Here is a 21,730-nt window from a genome sequence, read left to right on the forward strand (position 1 = left end):
AGGTAATACTGAACTGTTCCATTGTGATAAATAAGACAACCTACAAAGCCTAAAGTGCTGAATGAACTAGACCAGAACAGAAACAGCTAAAACTACTGATACTAATTGTAGAAACAAAGCTATATTTAAGGTTCTTGGATCCAAATCCAAATTATTTAACGTAAATAAATAATTTTTGTAGAAACGCAACCCTAAAACGATGCAGAAGATAATGGGAAAAACAAAACAAACAATGTACACAAATTTACGAGGTTCGGCAAGGTTGTCTCGGTGAGAGGAGATCCTGCTTTACTATCAATGGAGAATAGGGTTACAGCGCTCATCCTTACACCTCTCAGTATTGCTTGCATTACAGAGAAAGAAACTCTCGCTACAAATATATAGCGAAAAACCCTAATCCGGAAAGTATACAACTGCCCTCAAATAAAAAAATTCGAGTGGGGGGCACTACACCCCTGCTATGCAGGGGGGCCTCATGCCTCCCTTGCAACCCCCACGGCCCATTAACCGGCTAGCGGACCACTGCCCTGCCTGTCGAGGCGCTGCACCAGTACTCCCTAGATTAAACTGTGACGGAATACAAGACATCGTACACCAACAATTTTATTTCTCCAAAATATGAGAAAATTCTTAGCATCTCAGATGCAAAAGGTCAGTGTCAGACCTCTTCACTGACAGTATGAATGGGTGACACCATGGAGGAAATTCTTGCCAGGATATACCATAGAAGAAGAAGTTGCAGTTAAGCATGAGCGAGCCATGGCATATGCATTCTCTCATCAGGTATGCCCCTTGCATGTTTCAGTCTTCTGTAATGATGGCAACTTGCTTCTTATATTGTATGTCAATATGGGGATCCCTGTGACTTACAGTGGAGGGCCAACTCTAACCTGAACCAGGGACAGTTTGCTTATGAACTTGGAAAAGCTAACTGGGGTTGGAGCTGGAAGGAGTGTTGGATTGCAGCTCGCCCATGGGAGGTCTAAAGAAGGCCAGAGTAAGCAGACAGGCAAGCTTGGTAGAAGTACAAGCCTGCCAGCAACAAAAATCTCTGTTTCAGTCAAACCTACATTGTCTAATGGGAAGGGATCCATAAAGCCAAGGAGATTGTCTTAACCTAATGCTCAAAAACCTGCTGAAGAGAAGGCAAATGCTAAGGTGTCAATCAAGTCTGGTTCTGAAACTGAAGAAACAAAAACCAAGCAAGAGCAGCCAGTATCTCACTGAAGAACAGAGATGGAGTAGAAGAAGAGTTGTTTCTTTGATCCTGCTTCTTTCTAATTGGCGATGAGTGATTAAAAAGACAAAAAAGTTGATTGTTTATTTCTGATCATTTATTTATTTTTTGGCTGATGTGTAGTATTATGGGGTTAACCTTGAGCATCTTACATTCATATTGTATATAGAAATATCAAATTATTTATGGTTTTGGAATTGGTACTCTTAAGCTTCTGTCATACTAAGATGCCATGATAGTGTTCCAATGATATGAGGAAATAGAGAATAAATTAAAGAACAATCACATTAGTTTATGTTGTCACATGGGTGACCATGACCATGGACACATGATCTGAGAGGCCCCAAACCCCTGTGAAAAAAAAAATCTTCAAAATCCCCATATGCCCTCAGTCTGGCAAAATTTTCAATGTCTTATAGTGCCCTTGGTAAACTCTTATCTTGGCTTTCACCATTGCTATAAGAGATTTGAGGTTCAACTCTCCACAATTCTGGCCTCAACTGACCTGCTTTCTTAGCCTACAAAGACCAGGGAACCCTACCCTTAAAATTGATTCTAGAGGAGTTATTGCTCAGTGCAATGGTGAAAGCTCAAACTGCTAGTGTGGGATCACAGGTTTGAGTCTATTTCTCGTGAATAATGCCCACTTATCTATATAAAAAATTGGCATAGCATTGGTAAGTGAGAACAACTCTGGTCCAGAGAGAATTCCTTGTGAATAATGCCCACTTCTTTTGGGGGTACCTTCCAGATACAGGACTTGCCACCTGATCACACCCTTTTCCGGCTTTAGGAACCCTCCTGTACACTCCCAAATTTGATCCATGGCAGATCAAGAGTGGCTCATTTTTATAGACAAGTCTAGCATTCCCTGTTTACATTTTGAGTTTCACTCAAAAAGAGTTGGCTAGATGAAGCTTTTGAAAAATGCTTGTAAACACAAGGAAACATGCCAAAGACTGAATGACGGGCTAATCTAGTTAAATTTGACTCAGGATTTTAGTAGGTCACCAGTTTTCAAGTCCAGTGACTCCAGTCCAGATCATATACTCTATCTATCCAAACTAAGGGTTTTTTTGATCTATTATTTGCCCAAATAACAGGAATTTCTAAAAAGAGTAGACAGCAGAAGCTTGAAACAAATAAAAACAATGATGAAAGAAGTATCATTTCATTATTACTTAATCATGGTTCATCCTGCTAATCACTTGGATAAAAAATGAATATGACATTTTTACAATAGAAAGAAGGGTTAAAAAATGAATCAAATTTTTACAATAGAGAGAAGTGGGTTGTGGGGGAAGAGAGGGATAGAGAGGTTGCCAACCCACACCTTAACCCCATGGAGCCCAAAGAATAAAAAAGAAAAATTTCAACCATTGTATCAAGTACAAAAAGGGTATACACAATACAGCACCAGTTCTAATAAACAGAGACTCAGTAAGGGAGGGATTTATTCCATCTTCTGATCTTTTATCCATCATTGCTGTTCTGAGATAAAGCTACACTTTTGCAGATTGGGCACACATTTTTCACAAGCAACCACTTTTTTATGCACTTTGCATGATATTCGTGTCCACACTCAAGTGTTCCTATCTCGTCCATGTTCTCATGCTCTTCCTGTAAAATACCAAAAAACCACCAACTATTAGTCACCATCATTTCCTAGCATTTTAGGAACTTCAGGAAAAGGGACAGTCACAGAGGGTATTTGATAGAATTAGACTTTAATATTTGACAGGTAGCTAATCCAAGGCATGTACTACTATTCTATCCAACATCCGAATTGCATATTAGGTATGACAAAATACCTGGCATATGATGCATATCTCAGCTTCTTGATCCATGCTTGATGGCTCATTCAAATTGATACAGGCTGCAGGCGGCACATGATATGTTCTTGTCTTAAGATGCCTAGTGATGGTTTCTTTTGTCAATTCAATTTTTGCATTGCCAATACGTTCTCCCAGTGCAAGCAACTCCTGCAGGTGGGTCATATGAACATTGCCAAGTTAGTTTATGTTTGATAATTCAAAAAAAATAAAAAAAAAAAGCCTAAATCTTAAGCATGTGTGGCTACTTTTGACTTACCTCATATGACATGCGATCTATATCCAACCTCAAGTCACTAAGAAGTTCGTGAGAATTCCTGAAGTCTGAAAATTCCAGTATAGCAACCTCCTACACAATATTGCACAGAAAATTCTGTTAAGTAAACCAAAAAAATAGATTGAATAGAAAAGTAATTCATCCCTACACCACAAACGTACAGCTTCAGGTAGAATCCTCAAGTGTGGGCGATGGCCATCTTCTTGCAGTGCCTGGTGCACAGCTCTCTGGTGAGGTCGATACATTCTAAAGCCAGTGGGTAGAAGGCGCCTCTGATACCTAGAACCTGGCACTGTATCTCCATCATTATTACTCCCAAATTGTTGCTCCACCAAGGTACCACGGACAGGCTGAAAGGATTGACCAATAGAATTCCCCTGAACAAAACAATGAGGATTAAGCAATAAAGGGAGTCCATCTGAAGACCAACAGGGTTGTATCTGCTCTGCCCAGTTCTCTGTGGCCCTCCTCCTTCATTGAGCAATAAAGTGGAGTCCAGCTGAAGACCCACAGGATTGTATCTTCTCTGCACAGTTCTCTGTGGCCCTCCAAATTCAGGTGGAAGAAAAGCTGTAACATCTAGCATACCAGCACCAGATTCAAATTGCTGTTCCCAATAGTGTAGCCCTGTACTCAAGGAGATGCCCGAGGATGATGAACTTGAGCTTGCTGAGCCATTGGCATATTGGGAATTCCCTGGAAAGCCCTGTGCATTCTCTCTCCTATATGAGCCTCTGACAACATGTATGGAATGATTATTCCTTTCATATCCATCTGAACTCACTCCAATAATTCCATGGTTGCTTGAAGGTAACATTCTTCTATACCTAGATCAACAAAAAAAAAAAAAAAAAAGAAGAAGAAGATCAGTTGAGGAACAGCACATGGGAAAAGATTATTGAGTGTGGAAGACTTCGAACAGAACACCAAAATAGATGTTTAGGGCCATAAAATGCATATTCTTTGAGTTCCCTTTCTCAGATTCTTCCGTGATGTTGTCATTCAAATCTTACACATAAAGTACTAAAACATCTAAAAAAAATGGGGAAAACCCTAGAAAATAAAAAATCAAGGAACGGATTGACATAGAGAAATAAGGAAACGAAAATCAGAGAAAAAGAAAGGAAAACTAACCTTGAAAGATCCACAGTTCCACAGCTCTTCTTCAGTTGCACTCGCCAAGTTCATAAAGTTCTTTCAACGGTCGTCTCGGAAGAAATCGAGAAGTTTTAAGGGTCCGTCCGCTCTCGCCAAGTTTTTAAGAAGACTCTTTCTTGCAACGGTCATCTCGGAACTCGCGCAAAGTTTCTAAAATTTCTTGTAACGGTCATCTCACGGTGAGATTGTTTGTTTGACGCCTCCAGAAATATGCGCGTTATTCGAGGAGATGAAATTCAAAAAACCACAATCTTCTGTCGCTAAGAAGGGTAACAAACGTTGGGAAAATAGTAAAGGCCATGAAAATCGTAAAAGAAAGGAAAAAAAGAACAATGAAAAAGGATGTAGAATAGAAAAGAAAAGAAAAAAGAAGAAAATAAATGAAATTGTAAGAAAATAAAAAGAGTATGTTATGCTTGGTAGCCAAAAGAAGAAAAGAAAAGTAAAGAATTCAAAAAATTTTGAATTTTAGGAGAGAGAGACACATAAGAAATCATCGTGTAATTATTTATTTTTTGCGTTATTGTATTTTCATATTTTCTCATGTTTTCTTGTATTTTTTGTAAGATTTTTTTTGTTGGGGAATAAAAAAAAAAAAAAACTTCATAATTCTTAAGAGAAATTTTGAATTTTAAAAATTGAATCTTCTGTTGAGTGAAAACATACCAAGTACAAAAAGATATGCTGAACCCAAGAAAAAACATACCAAGTGTACTTTTTTTTCTTTTCTTTTCTTTTCTTCTCTTCTCTTGATTACCAAGTAGACCTCTGATTTGAATATGATGAATCGAGCCATCCCTTTGGCTTCAAATGATTACCGGTTGTTTCGGTAATATTCTCCCTACTATTCTGCTTTGTTTGGACAAATCCTAAGGCTATGTTTGGTAGTCAAGAGAAGAAAAGAAAAGAAAAAAGAATCTAAAAAAAAAAAAAAAAAAGAGAAGAAATAATGAGAAAATAAAAATAGTATGTCTATTTTGTTACCAAGAGAAGAAAAGAAAAGAAAAAAATTAAAAAAAAATTGAATTTTAAGAAAGAGATAGACACATAGGATATCATTGTGTAATCATTTATTTTTTGTCTTATTATGTTTTCATATTTTCTCATGTCTTCTTGTGTTTTTTGCAAGGAAATTTTTTGGGGGAATAAAAGAAAAATTCACAATTCCCAAAGGGAATTTTGAATTTGAAAAAAGAAATCTCCTCATGGGTGAAGATATACCAAGTGCAAAGAAAAATTCTTAACCCAAGAAAAAATAGTACAAAAATGGTACGTTTTTTCTTTTCTTCTCTTGGCTACCAAACACAGCCTAACTACCGCTTCGACTCTCATCTTCTTCGTCCTCCTCCTCCCTTCTTTCACCGTCTCCCATGGTTTGTTATATTTTTTTTTCCACCCGCTGCCCTTGGTTCCTCATCTCCCTCCCTCCCTCACTCAGTCCTTTTGTTTCGAGCCTAACTCACCCCTGCAACTCCTTACATGCATGCAATTTGTGGTGATCATCTGTAAAGTTGGGGTTCAAGGTTTAATTGATGATTTTAGATTATATGTGGTTGGGAAGGAGTGGCTGCTCTTGAGAAGGGCTGTAGATTCAAGAAAAATCTTAGAGAAGGGTTTGGGAAAGAAGAGTTTAAAAGATTGTTTCTATCCCAACAGGAATGTGAGAATGGGTTTAGGGTAATGCTATGGAGGCATTGATGATATTGATCGATGGTAGGGAAATATGAGAGTGGGATGATATTGACAATTTTGTGTCGATGGAGTCGGTAGTGATAGAGGTTTGGGATGGAGTCAGTAGTGAGCGGTTGTGTTGTACGATTGCAAGCAATGATGTTGCTCTGGGATGATTTGAATTTCGGTGATGAAGATAGTAGCGGCTGGGAGTGGTGCATCAGCAACAGGTAGGGGCTCTCACTTATCTGCTGCTCTGACGGTGGAGGTCGTAGTGATGGACAAGCATTTTTTTCTACCTTTAATAGTGGATTAGTGTTGTATTGGCCAATATGTATCAGTATCAGTGTCCTAATCATAGAGGCCAAAGCAACGTAGCATCTTATCTAATGATGTGTAATTATTCCTTCTAGTTTCCCCATGAGCTGCCCTCTTAGCCAGTTTCAGATCTTTGAAGCCCTGCCCAAGTGGTGACCTTGGGAAAAAAATCCTCTGTTTTTCTCATCCCTGTTTTTCCTTGTTTTGTTACCTATAGAACACGACACGTGGACAACTTTAAGATCAACGCACCGGATGTAATAATCCTCACCCAATCTTGACCGTTGGTCTTAAAATTGTTCACGTGTCGTGTTTTGCTACCTGCAAAACAAGGAAAAACAGAGGATTTTCATCCGTGATTTTGACTACTTGTGCTTGTTTTGTTTTTTGGATTACTACAAGAAGCAACAATTGAGGGAACGAGCCAAGCCAAGACAAGACGATAGTCCCTATGTTCTAGTTAAAGACATCCCTGTTTTGGGGAACTACGTTTTGAAAATTCATCAGCTTGAAATAATTGAGAAACAATGTAATAAGTTGCTGAAGTGGAAAATGGGCACCAATTAAATGAACAATCCAGCAAGTCACCTATCTGATTACAATGTAGTTTGGCTACATCATCCCTCCATGGGGCCAAAAAAAGGACCTGCTAAACAAACAGCCTTAGAATATCAAAAAGAAAATCCCTTGTGAAGGTTATATGTAAACCCTATGGTGTCATCCTTGAGGCCTGCACTCGAATCCCTCCATCCTCCCCCATCCTCCTACCACCTGGTTTCCCCTCAATAAATGTGAAGAAATACCCAAAAAAAAAAAAAAAAAAAAAGGATATCATCTTTCCTTTGATGACTTCTGCCGTTATTTTGTAGATTGAACGTCCACCATAGTTGTCACGTCGCCAATGTGTTGGAGGGTTTCCTAAGTGCTTAGGCAACAATTCGCCTGCCATAAGGCAAACAAGGCGCTTAACGCGACTAATTGTAATTTTTTTTCATCTTTTCTAACATTATTTAGTATGCTATATATACCACGTATCATAAAAAGAATCAATATTAAGCCACACCAAGTCATAAAAGATCAACATTAAGTCATAAAAAATCAATATTTAGAGAAATGCTCTTGTTCTATAATAAGTTTGATTAGTCAAATAATTTTACTTTTATATGAGACTTTTTGTATTAGGTATAACATAAAACCAACTTTCCAAAAAGTTTAAGATTACTTGAATTCGAATTGTAATGATAAAGTTAAGTTCCGGTCAAGCTTATTCTAAGGTGCATGGATGCAGTTAAATCACCTGGATGAAAATAATTTTATGGATGTCAAAATAAAAGATTATTTTACTGGACTTTTGTTTTTTAACAATGTTTTACCATGATTAGATTATAAAATTTTCATAACTGGAAAAAAACCCTAGCATTTGAAAGTTGAAAATCACCCCTATGATAAAAAAATCCAGCTTTTGCTATGGGTAATTTACAACGCCACCCCCTGGAGAATGTCACTATGAGAGGGACACCCCCTCTCTTTCACCAAATTAGACTCAGACCCCCTGCCATCAGTCTTTGTTAAGAGATGCTGTGAAATGACACTTTAGCCCTTATGAGTAAAACACCCTTATTATATTATATCAAAAATACCCCTTTATTCACCCTTATCTCTACCAACGATCGTTTAGAACAGCGGCGGCGACCTCACGGCGACCAAGCGAAACCCCTCTGACCTGCTCTGAACCTTACAAACATGCTCTCTCCCGAGACAAATGTTGTGGATTTAATTAAATTGGCCATTGGAATTATATTAAAAAAAAGAACAAAAACCCTTCAAGATAGGTCGCCGTTACTTTTCCCTTCTAATAAATCCTACAAGGGCTTCTTCAACGGGTTGGGTTTAGTACTGCCTGGGTTCATTAATGGTCGTTTAATGCTTCTTCCTACCACACCAAGATGTGTGACCGTCACAGTCTCCTTTGTATGATCTGTTGAAACAGTTGGAGAGTCAAAGCCCACACTCTCCTGGACAATACCCATCTACGAAGAGCTCAATGCTGTTGAAGGTGAGCTCTTCTTTGGTTGCCGGTTGCTTTCATAGAAACCATTTTAAGGACTTCAGAAAAGATAGATGACAAGGTTAAGACAAGTTGTTGGAGGTCTTCAAGCTAAAATTCAACATACAAACGAGTTACCATGATGTATATAATAAAATCATACGCTTAAATAGATATACCTAGATTTCTGTCCAAAAGGATGTAGGATTTGAGTGACACTTGCCTTCCTTTCCAACTCGCTGGAGAGTTCCTTCAGTGTCCCAATCTCAGAGTCCTTCTCTGAGTTTGAAGGTTCAACTTGAGACCTAGTAGATGATTGTTGGTTCTTCTTGTTGGGGTCAGCAACATCCATTGTCTCTCCCGAGCATGTTTTTCTCTTTAGTTCATTAACTTCATTGATGAGTCTTCCCACCTGAGCCTTGCAAATTGATAAGGTCCTTTGACAATATGGAATGGCGGCTTCTTGAGCCTTCGACCCAACCTCCAAACACAAGCATGTCCTGAAATTTCCGAATTTCAAGTTAAGGTTGTGACTGAAAAGATCATCAAGTTGGGCAATTGGGGTCTAATCGCTGGAGGGGTTCGCAACCACCGTCGCCCAAAGGGGGTTGCAGTCGTCGATCTGAAAAGCACCAAGGATCTTCTTCTTCGACAAAGTGAATAGTGAGTTAGGTTTTTCTTCAACTGATTTGGGGACTAATACTAGAGAGGGCAATTTCGGTACGCCCTTATTTTTAAGGGCTAAATGGTATTTAGAAAAAAAAATTAATGCTGATGTCAGCATTCTTGGTATATTCTATAACACTAACTGACGGCAGGGGATCCGAGTCTAATTTGGTGAAAGAAAGGGAATGTCTCTATAGTATTGGCATTCTTCAGGGGGTGGCATTGTAAATTATCCCTTTGTTATTGGACTGAGGGTTGACTTTTTATCATTTTGAAATTTGATTTTTTAACTATTTTTATTGGATTCAAATAGAGGATATTTGCTTATTTTATGAATAATATCTTAAGTTAAATGATATTTGGCATACATAAGGTGCCAAAACAGGCAACATACAGTGCAATAAGGCGACAATCGCCCCTAAGCTCCAAGTAAACCGTCTGGAGGCCAAGGAGGCGGCTTGACAACTATGACGTCCACCCAGCCTAATTAACATGTCTCATATATAACAGAACATACATTCCATATATAAATAGGCTGCCAGCAAAGGCTAACAGATAGAACTTTGATTAATTGTGGCATAGATGATCCCCAAGTCAGATGATTAATTTAGGATTCAATAACACACCAATAATTTAAGTGAAAGACAAAAGATCCTCGTGAATAAATCTGATCCTGTTAGACAATTGGATGTAAACGGTAAATTCAAATAGGATTTGAAATCTCAAAAAAATAAATATCTGATGCAGAGAAGGAGCTGAAAATACAAACCCCGCAAGAAGAAGAAAGGGCCAGCAGACCCAGCAGCAGGCTAGCCCTCGACTAGACCTTCTGTGTTCTTCCATCTGGTTGGCTTACTATGGACTATACTTAAGAGGTTTTACCTGTCTGTTCTAGAGGCTTACTCAACCAAGCATACTTGCATATTGGATCTCTACTTGGAGAATTATCAAACTTCTCTCAGTTTAGTCCTATTTCAATATTTTGGGGCCCGTTAGATAACGTTTTAAGAAACGAGTTTCTGCCGTTTCTGTCTAGAAACGATAGAAACGGAACAAAAAGCGTTTGACAAAACTGTTTCGTTTCACTTGTTTTCAGAAATTGAAATTGAAATTTCTACCTATTTATGGTTAAAAAAAAAACGACCTGGGCGAAACAAGTAGAACTTGTTTCGCCGTATCTGGAAACGACTTGTGGCCATTCTTTCGCTGGTTACTATCGACTTCTAGAAACATGACTTATCAAACACCTTCAATTATGTTCCTATTTCTAGAAACGAAAATTTATGTTTCTACCGTTTCTTGGAACAGAAACGACAAAAACGTTATCAAACGGGACCTTGGTGTTTCTCCCTTGGATATTCCTCACTCATAGAGAATGGGAAGTTTGTTTAGGACATGTCTAACCAAGATATGAAGTAGTGTTTTTTGTGGAGGAGTGAGGTTCTTGCATGTGCATCTGGACCAATGGTAATGCATGAGGAAGCATTCACAAAAGAGTTATTTTCTTCTCATGTCGGCAGTCCAATCATTTCACCCCAATGTGTTCGGGCTTAGGGGTCACACTCCTCCCCTCCCCGCCCACCCCACCCCCACCCCACAAACACTTTCTCATATATATATATATATATATATATATATATCCAGAAGAGGGTTCCCTAAAAGGCAGCATTGCCCTTACACAACCACAAGGGTTATTGATCCTACACAAGCATATAGGTCAATGGAAACACTAGTAAAAGCATCAACAATGGTGGAATTTCCGCTTTTATGGAAGGTGGATCGATCATTTTGGCCCCTATGTGTCTGCGCGCAAGGACCACTCTCCCCTCTCCCAAAGAAAACATTTTCCCCTAATATATACACTACCGATTTTAGAAAATTGCGTTGTATCTGTAATTTGCCAACTCATATGCCAAAGCAATGCACATCATAGGCAACGGGTGGTACATTCATATAAACGCATTTCATGCAAACAATGCAATTCCATTTTAAGCAACTCTCAGAAGATCAAAACAAGCAACCAGCTGTGCACTGAGAAAAATATCAACTGCTTGAGCTTCTTTATCCATACTCCCACCTGCCATACTAATTCGGGCGGGCAGAGTCCAGACTCCAAAACACATACATAGGGGTGGGGTGCCCCACACCCTGAGATCGATCGATAAAGGCATATTTTTCTCCTCTGCATTCACAAAATGAAACTGGAATACCCACGGAGAATCCATAATATCAATAACTGAAAGCAAAGGCAAATGAGACAGTGGCCGAAGGATGCTTTAGGCTTTACCAACTATGTATTGTATTATCATGGCTTCCTGAATTCCTGAAAGGGGTTGTTAAACATAGAAGTTGAAGGATCTTTTCTTAATGTCTGCAACTCAGGGCGTTCGTTAATGTCCGTGTGTTCTGGTGAATTGGTATGTTCTTAGTACCCTCAATCAGGCCAGAACCCATCATCCCTTCTGGGGAAAATACAAAGAAATGGTTTTTATTGACAATCGCATATTGGAACCCCTTTCAGAGGAAGGAGCGGCAGTGAATTCTAATATTTGATCTCTATATCATTTCAACCTCAACAGAGAAATTACCCAAATCAAGCTAATAGATGAAAGCAAAAATTCAAACACCAAATATATACAAGATTCAAGAGGGAGGGGGGAAGATTGAAGTTAGGGCATCAAACAGTAGTAGTATCGATGGATTGAAATCATGATCATCGATCATCAGCGGACGATGGGGAAGGAGGAGGATGTTGGTCTTTCTTGGAGGGAAGAGGGTTGGAGCCCTTGATGATCCATCCAAGAGCGAAGAAAGAAACTCCGGCTAGGATAGCAGTACCCCATGCGTGGGAATACCATTTGCTGTACTGCCTGATTGCGAACCTCCATTGATCCCTCAATGTTGCAGGGTCTGGGTTCGTTGCGTCTGGTGGATTTCGATAATGGATCTTTTGCTCCCGACCACCGCTGCTGTTGCCGCCGTTGCTGCTGATTTCCCCAGCAACCTTGGTGGGCGTTTTTGAAGACGTAGGGTTGCGCTGCACTGCTTTTGGATCCTCTTCCTCACTCATGTTGGTAACAAAAACAAGCAAAGCTGCTCTCTTTCAATCTTCTCTCTTCGCTCACACTCACTCTCTGAACTCGATTAAATATGACCCGTGCCTGCTCTGGTCTCTGGGTTAGGTTATTTTGGACTGGATTTGAATGGATTCTTCCTGACCCAGCCCGTTCTGGTTAAGCTCTAAATCAGTAACCAATCACCACCGGAGAAGTAGAGCACACACGCGCAGCTGCTCTCGCCTCTGTGTGTGTGCACGCGCACGCGCACGCGCTCCAGAGTTCCTTTTCCTGATAGCTATTACTTGGGGACAATTTGTTTAGAAGGGAGTTGGGGGTGGGAATGTTGTTACTATGGTATTCACATATACTCACCCCACCAATGTTTAGTTGGGTGGGGTTAGGAGAAGAGAGAGAAGAAAGAGAAAAGAAAATTGGAGTAGAGAGATGATGAACAATGGTTCGTAGCTAAGGATTTGAGAATGATGGTTTGCAATAGTACAAGGAGATGCACAAGGTGAACCAGATCACCATCCTCTTTTGCAAACCAATTTTCCCTTTTTTTTTTTTTTTTTTTTTTTTTTTTTTTTTTTTTTTTTTTTATCTAAACTCATTTTCTTTGATTTCTCCATTCCTACATACAAATCTTGTGAAGCCCATTTTGAATGATTTTCATTTTTTGCAAACCTTGTGAAATCCATTTCTTTGATTTCTTCATTCCTCAAACCAATCTTGTGAAACCCATTTTGAATGAATTCCACCTATTGCAAACCAATTTTTCCTTTTTTATTTTTGTTTAAACGTTGTGAAACCCATTTTCTTTGATTTCCCAAACCATTCTTGTGAAACTCATTTTGGATGATTTCTATCTTCTTCTGCAACCAATTTTTTCCTTTTTTTTTTTTTTTTTATTGAATATTCTAAGCCCATTTTGGATGATTTCCATCTAAACCAATTTTCCCTTTCTTTTTTTTTTTCTATTTTTTAATAAACCTTGTAAAACCCATTTTGTATACAAGAGGTGGAAGAAGATGAGAGATACAGAGAAAGTTGTTGAACATTTCAACCTCACAAAATTCCATCAATTTGATATGACTTTGAAAGAAAGGGGTGGAGGCCACATCACCAGACAAGGAAAAACTCATTTAAAAGGAGGTGGGGTGAAGGCCACATCAGCAGCGAACACTCATTTTCCAATGTTGTATGGAAACTTTCTAACCCCACTCAACCAAAGGTTACATTTTTCCATGTTTTTGAAAAACATCCGTACAATAATCTCAACCCTAAAATCCCACCCAATCAAAACCCCCTGAACAAACGGGGCCTTAAGGGTGTCAGTCCGTTGATTTGATTCAATTTTGTTGGTTTCGTTGTCAGAATGGATGAATTTCAAACCAACCCGATAAGAAAAAGATTTGGTTTCTGTCAGTCCCAACATCAGATTCAGTTTGATTTGGGTTAGGTTTACCATGTAAATATAAACAAAGAGAAAAACAGTTACCCCAATTCCAAACCGATCCAATAAACCTCAGTTTGATACAGTCCAGACTGATCAATCTGGTTTCAGCAGAGTTCGGGCTAGGGTTTGACAGCCCCCCCTGCTACAACTGCATTCCCTGATCCTAAATATTAGAGGCAAGCAACAAGTATTCGGCCTCGCTCTATTTGCAACACAGAGCCAAATATAATAGTTAGAACTTCCACCATAACCATTTAGAGCATCCACCAAAAAATAGTAGAAAATGACCAACATCAGAGACTGTTTTCATAGCTAAGATGCCCATAGCATCCAGCATTGAGAATTAGTATGCTGCTTTATGACACCAACTTAATAACATGGTCAAACATCTATGATAAACATTTTCCACAATTACCAATTGTTGATTTAGTTCCCTTTATAATTGAACTTGTCAATCAGATAACTGTGAATAGTACGTTTCTTTTTTTCTTTTTTTTCTTTTTTTGGGGTGGGTGGGTGGGTGAGGAAGAACTTCTAGAGAGGCTTTTCATCACATTTTCCACATCATTTGCGAGCTTCAGCTTTCTTCTGCTCTTTGGCTGCAAGTTTCATTTGCCAAGTCAGTTTAAAGTTAAAGCATTTGGGGAAATAAAAAGCATACCACTGCCGTGGAATGAAGGGCATACCATTCTTCTCTTCTTCACGTTTCTTTGCAGCCTCTGCCCTTTGTTGGCGTATCATGGACAAACGCTCTGAAAGAACAACAATCAATCAGCGCATGAAACAAGACCCAGTAAAAAGCTAGTTACAAAGGATCCAAGAGGGAAGATGAAGAATGAATCAGCACAAAATTTAAAATTTCATCAAATCCAGTAAAAGGACCAAGAAGACAATATTACCACCTTGGAATAGATGATGCAAACAAGAATAGTGAATCTATAATGAAATTATCTTTGAAAAGGGAAAATGGGAATAACGAAGCACATCTCTTCATGTGGATACAGCTTTACTGGAAACACTGCGATGTCCTATGATCTTCGACTGCTATTTAATTTTGGGTGGTATTGGCTCCAACCAAGCCACACAACATTTTTACCACCCGAACCCATTATTTACAATAGACGCAAATTTCTCATACAAGAAAGTGGAAAGCCCCTATTGAGCATTAAAACAGGTTAAAACTCCAGAATGTGGTTTCTTACACGACCACTGAACTTCTGAGAAAATTCAAAATCAACATATACCTTGAGGACCCTTTGAATTAAAGTTCATGCCGGAACTAAAAAATATGAGTTCTTTAAATCTATTCTCCCATGGTGTCTGCTTAAATGGTTTCTTCTATTTTTGAAGGACTGAAGATTCCATTGTTCCACTTCTCCGACAAGTGGAAGTGAAATCATCAAAGACAACTGCCCTTGAGTCTGAGTTGGAAAAACTGGTAGCTTCCATCCTTGGGACCAAAGGTTCAAAGTGGTGGTATTAAAGGAAGAAAGAGATCACCAAAAGGAAATAGATGCATGCTTTACCAAGACAATTTATTGTTCTTTCAAAACCTTAACGAGAATTAGGCCATCCAGCATAGGCCTTGTGTGCTCAGCTGGCATCACGTAATTGAAGGTTCTTATTACCGTAGGCATATCAATTTGCAAAATGAGACCAATATCAAAGTAAATTATTATGCAATGGTGTCACATACAACATCAGCCATTTGGCAGAGATAACATCAAAAGAACATCAGTATTACAAAATCATTTGAGCCATACCCAGACATGCCTACACTTTGCAAACCCTATTTAAGTAAACCTTATCCCAGCTATACACAGATCCTGTTTCCATATTCAATCTATTCAGAAGCATAGTTGTAAACCCTAACCATGCATGTCTACATGTCTGCACTTTGCATATTCATTTGCAAAGTCAGGCCACTGTCAGTATGTTAAGCAGTAGAATGCCTACATTCCTCCGCATTTAAATCGCAAAGCAGATTAATTGAAACAACTGAAGAGAGGAGACTGGAATCAACCAGTATTTCCTCTGGCTTACCTAAATCTTTTCTTGCTTGATCTGTTTTTCCTTGTTCCTGCAGCCTCATATATCGTTCATGAGCTCTTTGTTTCTCTATCTCCTCCCTGCAGAAAAACACAACAAAAACATGATTAAAAAAAAAAAATACAATTCTTCACTCCTGATTTTTTCAAATTGCACCATATTCCAATTAAATAACAAATTGATTGACGAGAAATTCCAGTCATCAATCACTACAGTAAGTAAATGCAAAACTCTTACATAAATTAAATAGTACCAATAATATGAAAAAATCAAGAGAAATTACAAACCTTTCACGCCTAGATAGTTCAGTTGTTTTCTCAGTCTGCAAAAGGAAAATTGCTTTATTACACGACCAAATATTCCATCAGAAAAGAGTGTAAAAACTTCCAAACTTACATCAACATCCCTAGCTTTCACATTCTTTGGTTTCACCAGATTAGGATTCTGAATCTCAATAATACCCTGGGTTCCTTTTTGCTTCTGTCAAAATACAGAACCAATAGCAATGTGCAAGAATCTTAATTCAAGCTGACAACTTATGCCAAAATATCAGGTGAATCATACAAGACATTACAGAACCCAAGCCAAAAATAGAAAAGCATTTCAGAAGATGAGGCAATCAGCAAAATAGATCCTGACCTCAGGTTCTTCATCTGATTCCTCTTCAGATTCTTCAGTTTCTTCCTCCTCTACTTCCTCATCTTTGGCTTCTGCCTAATAAAATTAAAGAGAATCCTATACTCATACTCAAAAAAATCCAAAATAAAAGGAAAGAGGAAGGGAGGAAATTGAAACAAATAAAAAAAGCAGCAAATTTTTTATGTACGGCATTGCTTAGTCATGAGAACAACTACAAGTAAGATTTTAAATATTTAGGGGGAAAAACCCAAGATTAATACCACATTAAATGCAAACAAAGTCATCAAAAGAATATTTCCCAAATATCAATCAAGCTTCCACAACATGGAATCAAAATGGCAAAGCAATTTAATCAAGCCCCAGCCATGAAAGCAAAAAAGTTCCAATTTCAGTCTTGATTCCAGCCATGGGGAAAACCGTAATATTGCAGCAATTTCAGTTTAGATTTCAATAGGTTCTAAATTAAATCCTGCGATTTCATGTGACTAGTCAATCTTAACCCAAGTCACTGAAATCAGTTCATTTTTGGTCCCTATTGAACAAAATATATCAGCAATTTCAGCCTAGATATGTTGCATTTTGGTTTTACAGCCTCAATACATTTACTCGGCATAAGACATGAATGGCTAAATAGCTTGCCAAAGCATAAGACTTCGTAGTGTGTGATGGGAAGTAGTCCACCACAGAAAAATGGTCTCCAAAGAACTGGAAGCATAAGTTTCAGGGAGTGCACAAGACAACATCAATGAGCATCAAGGTGCATACTCGAGATTTCAGCTAACTTAACCAAAAATCATATATCACAGTAAGACCAAATTCCTGACAACAACAACAACAACAACAACAACAACCGGAAAAAAAAAAAAAAAAAACCGCAGCTTGCCTCTCACCAACTGTATATTCCGTGCAATTTTAATAAAATTACCTTTTCCAGCCCCCAACTCATCTGGCTACTTCAATGATAAGTAGAGCCAAGGAGGATAGAAAAACATAAACAATTACAAGGAAAATAATAACTACAAATCATTTGAAATTAAAGGAACAGCTATTCTAGTTAACATGTTAAGTTTTGCCTGATTGAAACACCACCACCTCCCTCCGGCCCCAACCGCAAGAAGGATGAGGAAATAAGGAAAGACACACACGCGCGCAAAGGAACGAATCAATCAGCTAGTCATTATTATACATGTACTGGATTAGCTTGTAGTCAGTCATTAGTCATAACCAGATGGTTGACTATAAACAAGTATCTGAGTTGCATCAGTTACTTTTTAACTTGGGAAGTTACTTTTTCATTATATTGTTTTTATTTAGCAAAGCTCTTGATATCACATGGTTAAAGGAGCTGAAATATATGTTCTTCGCATGGATACATCACATCTAATGAAAAAGGAACCATTCTTTGGACAGCAGTTCCATGTGTGGTTGATGCAATTGGGCGTGGGAAAATTTGGGGTTAATTCAGTATTTTGATTACTAATTTGTTTCCTTATTGGTAGAGTAGGGTGTCCATCAAGTAAGTTGGGAGATTTTATTTCAGTTGCTAATTTAGGTTAGTTTCCATGTTAATTAATTTCCATTGTTAGGTTTTGATCGTCCTTTTTATAGCCATGTAACTCGGTAGAGAATGACAGATTTGAAGTTTTGAGAAATTGAAATTTGAATGAAGTTTTGGCTTGAGACCATGAGGGCCATGATTGCTTTTCTCCTTCCCCTTCCCTGATTTTCTTCTCTTCTTTCCCCTTTCCTTTCGTTCTTCCTTGTTCCGTGTTCTCTTTCTCTGGTTCTGTTCCAGGCGGTACTTGCAGCCAGTGAAGGTGGTTCGAACTCCCTCAATTCTGCAGCTTCCAGTCTGAAACTTGGGGCATAAGCTCTCCTCCCTGGGGCGATTTAAACCCTAAGCTCCATCCCAAGCTCCTGCAAGTCAGAGGACAGCAGATCTGAAACCAGAACTCAGATCTGAGTTTTCCACCATGTTCAGGTTGCAGGATTCTCTTGGAGTTTGTTGCATCTTCTTCTGAACTGAAAGTGGATGGAAACAAGAGTGCTTCGACTCTCGATCTCTCTTCCAAAGTGTTGGATCGATTGAAGTTCTGCTGGGTGAGTTCCATCAATTGAAACCAGCAAGGTTTCCGCCATGGTGAAATTGTGAGGTTGATGGTAACCAAGAATTGAACCCCACTTAAGTCCTTGTTTGATTCTTATTTTACCCTTAAGCCCCTGTCCCTTGTTTTACAGTAAAACCCTTGCATTTAAACTTTGTTTCAATTTAACCCCATCACCAAATTAATTTCCAGAGCTGAACTTTTCCTTTAGGAGTAATTCCAGATCTGTTCCCATTCAGCTATTTCACTCTAAAAGGGTTCTAAATTGTACCAGAAATTACAATATTGACTCTGGTTTGCTTAAGTTGAATTATTTGTTCTTTTGTGGGGCCCATAAGCGATCCAATTCAGGTTTTATAGCCCGGATCTGCATCAGTGGTCAGTCTGCCGGTAGAGGCACACAAAATGAATTAGAGTATCTGGAATTAAGGAAATTCAACATAACTGAAATTCCTGCAGGATTTAATATAGACGGGTTGCCTTAGGATTTCTTCGCCTCGCAATATAAGTATGATCACTTCTGGAATTTCGGCATTACAAGAAAAGCCAAAGGCAATAAGCTCTATCTATTCAAGTGAAGAATGCATATCTCCAACCAAAAGCAAACTACAGCTGTATGACATCCAGTTTGGTTTAGGCAATAGTTTGGCTTATTGATAAAGGGAAAAAGTTCAATAAGATTGGCCAACTATCAACATTAAACTGAGAAGACTAGCTTTTGAATGGATTTTCATGTTCAAGGATTGGACAATCAAAAACTTTCTAAGATGATACATGATCCATCATGCTATTCAAGCACATAAACTTAACCATTCCCCAAAGTGAGGCTTCCATTTCCCAACTGGAGATTTGGCCTTCAATTCAGGTTCATGTAGCAAACATTAAATTATTTCCAACCATGGAAAAAATCAGTTTAAGAATATAGTTTCCAGTAGTTAATATCATATAGAATTCAATGGACGTTGGAACATATTTTGAGAGAGAGAGGGACACACCAAACGATAATAAATAGAAGTGACCATCACCACAAAAATATAGTTGGTTATAGAACAGTTTACTGAGCATCATTCAAGTTTGGAAATTCAGGGACAAGTACTGAAGTAGTTATCAACATCAAACAAGAATTCAATTACATATAAACATATTTTGTGAAAGTAAAACAACTCAAAAAGTACAAGCACAGAGGATCTGCTGTGCTATATATAATATATCAGAAGGAACGGAAAGAAATACCTGTCTAAAAGTGCGAGGACGAGTTGAAGTACCAGCGACTGAGAATATGTAGTAAACAAAGTAATTAGAGCAAGATAGAAATATCTTATATCAATTATCTTTTGAATTTTAACTTCAACAGTAGACCATAAACTCCAAACTACCATATGTGAACTTAGCCATATAGCATAATCAACCCAAGCTCCATGATTAACTATCTTGTTAAATTTGCAAATACTAAAATTCTTGAACCACGACTTGAACCTTCAATAATGGCATAAGAATAATTTATTCGTTTGCCCAAAAAAAAAAACTCTGCGATCTCTAGGAACTAAGGTTTATTTTCCTTTCTTCTCCATGAAGGCAAAGGAAGTACCCATATCAATAGATCATATACCATTTATGCTTACTTTGAAACCTCAAGCAAAAACTGTAGTATGATGCATTTGTCCAGTGTGCACACTGATTCGTATCTTTAACTCAAAGATATGTCAACTTCACCCCACAAAATTTCTGAAACAATTATGCAGCAAAAATCAAACCTAACAAATATTAATATATCCATGCAAGCAACGATAACCAGTTCAAAATAACCAGAATTGAACCTTTTTTTCTGGGGATTTACAGTAACTTATGAATTCTTGATTCCAAAAGTTACCTTGTTTCAGCTGTTCCCGAGACAATCCAAACAATTATTTGACTAATTACAACAGAAAACACTCAACGCATGACTTGTTTCTAATTTGTCTAAATTGTGAATGAAACAAAACTGATTTTGCAATAAAAAGCGTCAAGCTTGCTCCAAAAGCATTCCCCGAAGATACAGGAATCCACTTCAGATCTGAGAATTATGCAAAATACAGAAAGTCTAATCTCTTCTACGACAAAAGAAGGAAACAAAGAGAAGAAGAGGCGCAAAGAAAAAGCAAGACATGTATGCGTGGTTGAGGGTACTGTGCTTACGCATCTCTTCGGGAGTAGAGAAGTGCCTTCGACCCGTTGGCTTTCCCTTGAACTTTCCCCTCCCCATCGTCGACCTTCGGAAGGTTCACACTTCCTCTCTCCCCTTTATATATCTCTCTGTGTTTCCCCCTCCGCTTTCCCGCTGTCTCACTCTTCTGCTCTCCTGCTCTTCCCTTTGAAGATGAATCGGAAACCCTACTCCTGCTAGGTTTAGTCCCACGACCACTGCATCCTGCCTCAACACCACGCGGGAATCCAAAACGCTTTCAACTGCTGTACGTTTTAGAGTTTTACTTTTTGCAAGGAATCTAATTTTCCAAATTAAAAAGTCTTTTCTTTATTAAGTGATACCACATTAAAATTGGACCAAAAAAAAAATTAAAAATTTGATTATAAACAAAGTAGAATTAGGAATTGATATAGCCAAATTGACCTCTCGGTGGGGCAATGACACATGTCGCCTCTGAGACACGTGTCCTTCGCCAGACGAAGGTTCCAAGAAATCACTCACGCTCAAGCACGCTCAATCACTGAGGCACGCTCACAAAATCACGCGGGATCACGTCGTCTGCATGAAGGGAATATTCCCCCCCAGAAGGATGGACGTATTCGAGTGGGACTCTAAGAGGGAAGAAGGTGGACCCGAGAAGGACGCTGGGAAGAAAAGGGAAAACCCTAAACCCTATGAGCTATATAAGGGGGGCCGAGAAGAACGAAGAAGGTAAGCTCTGAGACCCTCACCATTACTCCCTTACTGAATTGTGCGGCCGACCCTGACCCCGGACAAAGCTCCGGGCCTCCGTCGTCTGTGTTTGTGTAGGTTCGACTAGCGGGGTGTTTTGGCAGCAACAGATTGGCGCCGTATGTGGGAACGACGGTAATGGTGGGGAGAACCTACAACCGAAAGAGGACAAGAGCGACGTCCAACATAGACATGGGGGAAGAACCTTCAGGGGAGCTTCCTCCCTCGGTGGAGATAGGACGAGAAAGGGGCCATGACGATCGGGAAGTGTCCGTCAGATACCAGCGTTCGGCTGGATA

The 21,730-nt window shown here is 38.8% G+C and overlaps 2 protein-coding genes and 2 pseudogenes across 2 annotated transcripts; 1 reads left to right on the forward strand and 3 right to left on the reverse strand.

Annotated features, from left to right (window-relative positions):
• The first annotated feature begins 683 nt into the window (after positions 1 to 683).
• Positions 684 to 1,349, forward strand: LOC122065654 (annotated as a pseudogene).
• A 1,021-nt stretch (positions 1,350 to 2,370) lies between these two features.
• On the reverse strand, positions 2,371 to 4,772 carry LOC122065652 (annotated as a pseudogene).
• Positions 4,773 to 11,742: 6,970 nt separating this feature from the next.
• LOC122065653 lies at positions 11,743 to 12,382 on the reverse strand. The gene has a single exon (XM_042629479.1). It carries the CDS (start codon positions 12,274 to 12,276, stop codon positions 11,920 to 11,922), a length of 357 nt encoding a protein of 118 aa, XP_042485413.1. The 5' UTR covers positions 12,277 to 12,382; the 3' UTR covers positions 11,743 to 11,919.
• A 1,565-nt stretch (positions 12,383 to 13,947) lies between these two features.
• Positions 13,948 to 20,963, reverse strand: LOC122065651 (28 kDa heat- and acid-stable phosphoprotein-like). Its single transcript, XM_042629478.1, has 8 exons — positions 20,690 to 20,963; positions 19,748 to 19,785; positions 16,410 to 16,484; positions 16,167 to 16,250; positions 16,058 to 16,092; positions 15,765 to 15,850; positions 14,408 to 14,473; positions 13,948 to 14,320 (listed from the first exon to the last, which is right to left on the reverse strand). Exons 1-8 carry the CDS (start codon positions 20,754 to 20,756, stop codon positions 14,286 to 14,288), a joined length of 486 nt encoding a protein of 161 aa, XP_042485412.1. The 5' UTR covers positions 20,757 to 20,963; the 3' UTR covers positions 13,948 to 14,285.
• Positions 20,964 to 21,730: the final 767 nt, after the last annotated feature.

The sequence above is a fragment of the Macadamia integrifolia genome, unplaced genomic scaffold (assembly GCF_013358625.1).
Source record: "Macadamia integrifolia cultivar HAES 741 unplaced genomic scaffold, SCU_Mint_v3 scaffold2082, whole genome shotgun sequence".
Classification (NCBI taxonomy): domain Eukaryota; kingdom Viridiplantae; phylum Streptophyta; class Magnoliopsida; order Proteales; family Proteaceae; genus Macadamia; species Macadamia integrifolia.